Genomic DNA, 9,020 nt, shown 5'->3' with positions numbered 1-9,020 from the left:
ATCGAAGTTTTACCTATAGTTTGCGACGAGTGTGCAACCTCTAAGGCAAGGATGAATATCAACCAATAAAATTAAGGATTATTTAATGAAATACTGGTACAGTAATAAACAAATATTAAATATTAAAATATAGCAAGAATTTGATACTTGAATGATTAGTAACCATATTCTTGATTAATGTCCAACTGTGCTCTATCTATTATTGAATTTTTAATATTTTTACATTAAAATTGTTATTATTATATTTGCAGATTCTGCTCGCAGATCGGGACTTTTCTCCACACTGAAGGTTAAAGGGTAAAATTGTTTTACACAATCATCTCTTTTTAATATATTTGTATATGTAAATACTTTATCTAGAAGTTTTCTAAGACTTAATTTATCTAGAAGTTCTCTCTTTTTTCTATTCTATTCTCTGTTTATCCTATAATGATGCTACTGGATTTTAATTTCCCTGAGGGAACCCTCCCAAAGGGATCAATAAAGTTCTATCTAATCTAATCTAAGACATGTTTCATGCCTGAATTTTGCTTCTTTACCATTGCATTGCAGCCATGAGACTGTAAATTATAGCTACCCGTTTGGTATTGTTAATATATGTATTATATTTTAAGTACACTCTCAAAACTGAATTATTTATTTTTAAAATATAGTAAGGTTATAAATGTCCACACCTGCTACATTTTTACATATAGATGTCCATCATGGTTGTGGTGTGTGTTTACAAACAACAACAATTTCACACCTGTAGGCTGTTTTTCAATATCTTTGCTCAGGTGTTGAGAGGTCACTCAGCCAACACTGAAAAGGGCAAACTGTGAAGCACATGCACAGAGACTGCATACAGCATGGCCGCTGTGGGCACTTGGTCCTTCTCCCTCCCTGCTGTAGAAAAAATGCGGTGCATGATTCTCGCTGGACAGAGTTCCACTGATGTTGTAGAGAATGCAATTGCAGGTAAATAAAATGCCACATATATGCATTTTAAGTATAGCATCAGAAGAAATGTAAGTCTCAGTCCATTCCCTTCTTGGAGTGAGAGATGTGGAGTCATTTTACTTGTGGATAGATAAAGTGAATATTAGTATTAAATTGTTTGAAAAACTTTTCACTAGTGCTGTTATGAAGTTTCTCAGAACAACTGAGGCTCACTTTATTTAACTGTAGAAAAATCACCATCTATATTGGGACAGTACATTATTATTTTTCAGATGTTGAGAATGACGTGCAGACAGGCCGTCATATAGTTGGAAGAGGAGGCTTCCCCAATAACCAGGGAATAGTTGAATGTGATGCAGCAATCATGGAAGGTGTGCCTGGGAGATTTGGGGCAGTAGCTGCATTGCGTGGGTAAAGAGAAACATGCTGAATCATATTTCAGGCTCAAATGGCTTTATGTACATCTGAATATATTATGTTTATTACACTTTGTCTGTTTTTTCTTCATGTAGGGTGTTTTGGCATACTATTAAAACATTGTTCATGCTACTGAAATGTAAAAGTAATTCTATCCATTGTTATTGCAGCAAAATTCTATTTTTTATTGCAATACATAAATGAACTTTATCGATCATGTGTGTTTTTTTGTTGTCAGGGTAGGGCAGCCATGTCGGGTAGCACGCCAAGTAATGGAGAGAAGTCCTCACAGCTTTTTAGTTGGTGAAGGAGCTGAAGCTTTTGCACAGGAACAGGGTTTTACCATTGAGCCCAACAACAATATGCTCTCAGACCAGACAGCCACTGCGTATCAGGTACTCACACACTGTCAGTTACAATGTCAGTGGATCTTGAGGTTAGGGACTGAGCCCAATGCTGTTCACCAATACAAAGGCCAATACTACAACCATTTTATTTTGTCCTTTTTGTTTATTTAATGTACACCTTAAGGAATTTCTTGAAAAGGGGAAACAAGTCAAAGGCCATGATACTATCAGTAAGTATGAATCAGAGCTCTTTTTATTTTTTCATGCTTCAGTCATTGAAGAGGCATACAAAGAGGCACAAATTGATTCGGTTGTTTTAGTTTAATATTAACTTTATTAATAGATTATTAATAGACTTTCATATTAATATTTATTAATAGATTATTATTATTATTATTATTATTATTATTATTATTATTATTGACGTCTCATAGACATCTGAATTCTACCTGTAAATAATTTGGACATGGTTTTATGCTTTACAGAGCTAATTATTGTAATATTTTGAGGATTTTATGATTTGTTGTGCTCATGCTGGTTCGTAGCAATAGATCATCTCCATTATCATAACCCATCATATCCTGCTCCATTCAGTTGCATTTTCTCCGTAGTACATTTGCAGTCAGAAGTTTACATGTACTCATCATGGACCTGAATGTCATGGAAATATTGTGCTTTCAATAATTTCTTTGAACTGTTCTTTTTCTGGGGAAGAATGATTGTACAACATATATCTTGAATAGAAAAAAAACAGAATTTGGTGCACAAGTTTTAATTGATTTGGGTTTTTTTTTTTAACTCAATACAGGGTCAAAATTATACATAGATGTTAAAAAATATACACACACCCACTTAGATTGATTTAATAGTACTGAAAGTCCCAAATTGTCTTTTAACTTGCCAAAGCCAATGCCACTTAACTTCCTGATAGTGATCATTACTGACTACAGCTGTTAGTTTCTCTGTGCCAACATAAACAGGGTTTGTTTGACAAGGACAAGTTATTGGGAGGTGTAGCCACTTTGCCAAGGTCTGGAAGAAGCCTCAAACTGTCTCCCTCAGCTGAGAAGAAATTGTTTCAGATGATCAGGAATAACCCAACAACCACCAAAGCACAGGCCTGCCATAAACTGGAAACTGCTGGAAAACCAGTGTCACTGTCTACAGTCAAGCGAGTTTTACATCACCATAGATTGAGGGGCTGCCATCCAAGACAGAAGCCCCTGCTCCAAAATTGACACCTTCAGGCTTGACTAAAGTTTGCATCTAACTACATGGACAAAGAAAAAACCTTCTGGAGGAAAGTTTTATGGTCAGATAAGACAAAGATTGAGTTGCTTGACCACAATGGCCAGAGAGAGATATGTTTGGAGGAATAAAGGTGAAGCATTGAACCCCAAGAACACTGAACCAACTTTTAAGTAACTGTGTTAAGCATGGTTAAACAAACTGGATGGAATTATGAAGGAGGACTGCCTCAGAATTCTTGAGCATAACCTCAAACCATCAGCTAGATGGGTTGAACTTGGACACAGTTGGGTGTTCCAACAGGACAATGACCCCAAACATATCAAAGCTGGTTGTGGAATGGATAAAGCAGGCTAACATTAAGCTTTTGGAATGACCTTCCCAAAGTGACCTCAACCCTATTGAACGTATTTGGACTGTGCTTAAAAGTCAGGTCCATGTCAGGAAACTAAAAAATTAATTTAACTTTACTATTTCTGCCAAGAGTATCCAACTAGAATTCTGCCAGAAGTTTGTTAATGGATACCAAAAGCATCTGGTGAAGGTGAAACGTGCTAAGAGACATTTAATCAAATATTAGGTGTGCTGTATGCATTGTTGAATGTTTGTATAATATATGGATGGATGGATGGATGGATGGATGGATGGATGGATGGATGGATGGATTATACACATATGTATGTACAAAGCTTGAACTTTGGACTTCAAATCAATAAAATGAAAACTGAAGTGCAAGTCATCAGCAAGGAACCTCAGCAGTTAAACATCAGTGTCAGTGGGGAAAAACTTACCCAGGTTGAGAGGTTCACCTATCTAGGAGGAACAATAATTCCATCTGGACCATGCACTGATGAAATACATATCCACATTGAAAAAGCCTTAGGAGCCTTCCAATCTCTCAATAAAATTTGGTCCTCTAAGGATGTATGTTGCTCAACAAAAATAGAGCTGTACAAAACACTAGTGCTATGTATCCTGCTATTTGGTGCAGAAACGGGCACTAAAAAAGATAGATGAAAACAGACTACCGTAAAATCCCAAATAATAGCCCGGGCGATTATTTGTCTCAATCACGTAAGAGACCCGGCGCGTATTAGAGACTAGGCGGCTATTTGGAACAGGCGATTAATTCCTTCTTCACAAACACCTTCCCCAAAATCTACCTCAAAACGGGGAAAAAAATCATTCTCAGATAGGCCTACTTTTAACCAGTATAACTTACAGTTTGTTTAGAGTTAGATTACAGATAGCACGGTGCCGACTTCGGGGAATTTTGAAGACGCAGAATGCATCTTCGCATGGCACAGTCGGGGTGGATAAAGGATAAATCACACACCTTTTCCTGTTAATGACTAGTTAAGCGCATGCTTTACAAAATAATCAAGAAACCACACCATTGTCTGTGCGCAGCACTGTGATTTAATTACTCTGCAAAGTTATGGTCACTTGCTATCACCCTCACCCATGCAGCCTCCACCCTTTGCGCTTCGCGATGTCTGTCAATCTGAAATTGCATGGAGGGCGCGACGTTGAAGCAACATAATTAGGGTGCGAAGTGTCAAACCAAAGGGTTTTTTCTTATGCTGAAAAATAAGTGACCTGCAGTGGCTACATACTGTCATCTTGCATCACGTTTCTCTCCAAGACGTCTCCCTATTTGGCGGATATGAGCCTATTCCCCGAGTGAGTTGGTACGGTGGCTCGACCCCGTAGAAAACTTAAAGTTCGGATGAAAGTTAGTTGAATAGGTTACTGACTTGTAGGCCTACATGTTGCCTGCCTGACGCGTGCTTCTGCCCAACTTGCACGACAGATTACTTGTTGAAAAGGCCCCTTGGATTAGATTGGCCGCGAGCAGACTGAAATGCATGTTAGAACGCTCTCACCTTTTTTGTAAAGCGTCTTCCAGATCCGAATGGGTAAGGGCAAGTGAAATGGTATAAGGTCTTTAATAAAACTCAGTGTGTGCTTTGACGCATGCATTCGGCAATTTAGGTCGTTTAACAGAAGCAGCAGTCCAACCTTGGAAACCCGCAGTCCTCAATGTCACCACACACGCTGGCTTTCGTTGGGTATACCCAAAGGGGTGGCTAAGACATCTGTCAAAAGTTACGGAGTTGCATTCCTCAAGAAATATTACGGTAGACCAAGATTATAACATTGAAATGGCATGTTTATTATCACATAACAAAATGTTGTAAACAGTATTATAGAAATAATTTCATTCATTCATTCATTCATTCATATTGTTTCGGTAGAAAACTATGCAATGCAAAATCGTTTAAACACCAGAAAACCAGAAAAGTGCTGGGCCTCAAGATTCTAGATAGAACGTTCGGACGCTTTTTTTTTTTTTTTTTAGACCCCGGCGAGTATTCGGAACCAGCCTTTATTTGTCACAACACACGCGTACACCCGGCCGTTAAAGGGAACTCGGCGGTTAATTGGAACTCGGCTATTATTTGGTATTTTACGGTACATACTTTTGAGATGACCTGCCTCAGAAAAATCATGGGGGTGACCAGACTTGACAGAATATGAAATATCACTATATGGAAATCCCTGAATATTGAACAGACAGTTATTGATAGAGTGGCTAATAAAAGACTGAGATATTTTGGCCACATTAACTGAATGCTACCAACTAGGTACCCAAAAATAGTGATGCTTGGCAGTATACATGGCAACCGGCCTAGAGGAAGACCAGCAAAGAAATAGATGAATTGTGTCAAGGCAGACTGTACCACCAGAAACCTTGACTCCCTTACCCAAGCTACAAGGCTAACTCAAGATAGGAAGACCTGGAAAACCATCGTGAGGCAAAAGCCATCACATATCCCAGCAATGGTGTGGACAGCTTAGTAAAGTAGTAAGTAGTAAAGTAAACATAATTTTGACCCTGTTTTGATTTCAGAAAACCCAAAATAAATTAAAACTTGTGCACCAAATTCTTATTTTTTATTTTCTATTAAAGATGTATGTTGTACAGTCATTCTGCCCCAGAATAAAAATAGACCAAGGAAATAACTGAAAGCCCGATATTGCCATGTCATCCATGCCCATGATGAGTCTATATAAACTTCTGACCACAACTGTACATTAACAAACTTTTATTTTACAGCATTTAGTTAATACTGATTCTGCTTCCAGAGACAAATGTGTGTGAGACCACAAAGCAGACCAGAGAAGAGTAAGGCTGTCTTGTATTTACCTGCAGGTCTTATTGCTTTGGATCTTACAGGAAACATAACTGTTGGTGAGAACAAGTTACCTTAATGTTTGTATTTTTTAAACTAGAATACAATCCTGAAGGAAACACACACTGCTTGCAATGACCTGAAAATAATGGCGGAATAAAAGAAGAAATGAAGGAAAAACAGGGAAGACTGAAGGAAAGAATTGAAAGAAATAAAGTGACAGAGGGACAGACAGAGAAGCAGAGAGAATGAGAGAAAATGAGAACAAATAATTAGTTTTTATTCTATTACAGTGAGCTGATATTGAGAGAACAAAATATAAAATGGTGCCTTGTTTAAGTGACCCAGTCAATTTCTGAAAAAGTAATAGATATGCAGATGAAAATACGAGTAATGTCTAATCTCAGCAGATGAAATGCATCCAAGTAGGACACAGGATGATACAATGGTCATTTTTTAATCCAAACTAGATCTGAGAATCAACTGTGTTACCTTAATTACCTTATTACTGAATTATTGGTTTATTGAGGTTGTAGAGGTCAGAAGAAAACCTGGATATCCTGGACAGCATATTTTTCATTGTGGACAATAAGGAATGGGACCATTTTTATGTGTGCATAATGTACTAATATGGTTCTAATAAATTGTTAAGGTGTTTCTACATCAGGAAAACCCTTCAAGGCTCCAGGGCGAGTGGGAGACTCTCCACTTCCTGGTTGTGGCCTCTATGCTGACTACACAGTAAGCCTTCCATCTTGCAGTGCTGCAGAAATATTACAATGCATTTTTATAGTGCATCATTTATTTTTATGGCAAGAGGTGGCTCCATCAACCAAGAACAAGCTAGTTAAATATCAACTTGCATTAGTGATATGTATATTACATCAATATAGTTTACAGTTTTGAGAATAAGAGAATTAAAATAATAAGTATGACTTTAATATTTCTTTCTATACTTTAGGTAGGTGCTGCAGCAGGTTGGTACTCTAATTCTTTATCTTTTCAGATTAATATACAGTATGACTATAATCATTCAAAATAATACACATCACTATATATTATCCAGGATTGTGTAAGAAGGCTACAAAAATGAATTAGATTGTTTTAGTATTGAGTATTGTACTAGAATGTTGAAGTTCTTTGTCTAACCCAGCTTCAGGTGATGGGGACAAAATCATGTGCTACTGTCCTAGCTTTCAAATTGTACAGTTGATGAGACAGGTATGTAATCAGTACTTTAAAAAATGTATTAGCTAATAATTAATTTATACTTTTATGTTTATCTTTATAAGGAATAATAGGTGAGAGATCTGTTGTAAACCCATAATATAATTTAATATAATATTAATATACATTGTGTCTTGCATGCCTATTTTTTTGTCTACTGCATTCATGTGTTGGTAGGAAAGGAAAATTTATTTAAAAGACCATGTCAGCACATTATTAATGTGTTTTTACCTGCAGAGACAGAAAAACTGTTGCAAATTCTCCAAAAAGCATGGAACAACACACCAGCTAATTTCTTTGAATCCTGCACCCAAGTGTCCCAAAGAGAATTTATGCAGTTTTAAACACAACCAATACATTTTTATTGGTTATTTTAATGTTTACTCAGTATGAGGATTATCTTGGTACTTATAAACTTTGCATTTCATTATTTTTGTCATCTTCATTTTGCAGAATTTCTTTAGGTGTGACTAGGACTTTTGCACAATACTGTATATTGGATGTACAGTAGATTGGTTCTAAAGCTCCCTTTGTTTCTTGTCCTTGCCTACAAGGGTTTGTCTCCTAAAGAAGCCTGTTGTTCTGTCCTTGCTGATATAAGAAAAAGAACAGGAGAAGACAAATGCTTTGAGATTGGGCTTATTGCCTTAAACCTAAAGGTAATTAATTATATTTTCTACCACAGTCTGCATCAGTTAGGTCCATAATTGGACATGTTTGTATGTTTTAAGGGAATGTTCCATAAGTATATCCCTTATTTTATATACAGATACAGAGCAGAAATATGATCACATAAGTACACACACATAAAAGCCTCTAACAACAATCTTACTACGTACGCTACTTACTACATAGCTTAATGGAAAACAAATAGGAAATATATTAGGGATTGTTATTGCTTGTCCTTGTAATTTGTCATATTTTTATGTGCCACCATACAGTGACATCTGTAAGGTGATATGTAATTGCTAAACAACAGTCGTGTTCTTGCAGGGAGAGGTTGGTGCAGCTTCCTCGGTGGAATTCCCATATACTTTCTGGAACCAGGGAATGGATTCGGTGGAAAAACATGTCCTTTCTTATTGACGTTCCTCTTCTTTCTCAGTAGTATAAACTTTCAAATATACAATTTCAAGAGATAAAAAAATCTTGAATTCGCATTATGTTTTGGACAGCAGTATGAATTATATCATTGTAATCTATATACATAATTGCTACTGTATTGAAGTATTTAGAAATGGATTTCATTGTATAATTTAATTTGTTAATATAATTTGGTATTTTATTATTATATGCCTTTTTTTGGTTTTTTATGTTATGGTTGTGGGCTATAGTTACAGGGGGTTACTCATCATAAAGATTAAGAATATTATTTGATTCTTATTGTAATATTAAAGGAATAATCTATCTGACTCAGGATTTCCTCTCTCATACATACACGCACATTATTGATCAGCGATTCATATTTACACCAGTCTATGCCACGTTTCACTAATGACGTAATTTTTACCTCTTATGATAGAGGGCAGGATTGCAGTAGGAGCGAGTGAGACGGCCTAACAACTATGAACTTATTACCAATTCTTTGCAGTGTAGGGAATTGTAGTTTTTAGGTTTTGCATTTTCGAACTGTATACGTTCTGAT

At 36.4% G+C, this 9,020-nt stretch overlaps 1 protein-coding gene across 1 annotated transcript; it reads left to right on the top strand.

Moving 5' to 3' along the window:
- The first annotated feature begins 6 nt into the window (after positions 1-6).
- Positions 7-8,710, top strand: zgc:153169 (uncharacterized protein LOC767799 homolog). Its single transcript, XM_060924784.1, has 12 exons — positions 7-96; positions 252-297; positions 777-957; positions 1,212-1,350; positions 1,595-1,751; positions 1,888-1,933; positions 6,169-6,207; positions 6,801-6,889; positions 7,110-7,125; positions 7,302-7,369; positions 7,930-8,034; positions 8,369-8,710. Exons 3-12 carry the CDS (start codon positions 849-851, stop codon positions 8,459-8,461), a joined length of 861 nt encoding a protein of 286 aa, XP_060780767.1. The 5' UTR covers positions 7-96; positions 252-297; positions 777-848; the 3' UTR covers positions 8,462-8,710.
- Positions 8,711-9,020: the final 310 nt, after the last annotated feature.

Source organism: Neoarius graeffei, chromosome 7 (assembly GCF_027579695.1).
Source record: "Neoarius graeffei isolate fNeoGra1 chromosome 7, fNeoGra1.pri, whole genome shotgun sequence".
NCBI lineage: Eukaryota > Metazoa > Chordata > Actinopteri > Siluriformes > Ariidae > Neoarius > Neoarius graeffei.
This window is presented reverse-complemented; position numbering and strand designations above follow the sequence as displayed.

Bases quoted from the DNA above. Each gene is read 5' to 3' on its own strand.
- zgc:153169 (XM_060924784.1), top strand. From the start codon at position 849: ATGGCCGCTGTGGGCACTTGGTCCTTCTCCCTCCCTGCTGTAGAAAAA. The intron at 958-1,211 runs GTAAATAAAATG...ATTATTTTTCAG, and splicing joins TGTAGAGAATGCAATTGCAG to ATGTTGAGAATGACGTGCAG. The intron at 1,934-6,168 runs GTAAGTATGAAT...ATTTACCTGCAG, and splicing joins CAAAGGCCATGATACTATCA to GTCTTATTGCTTTGGATCTT.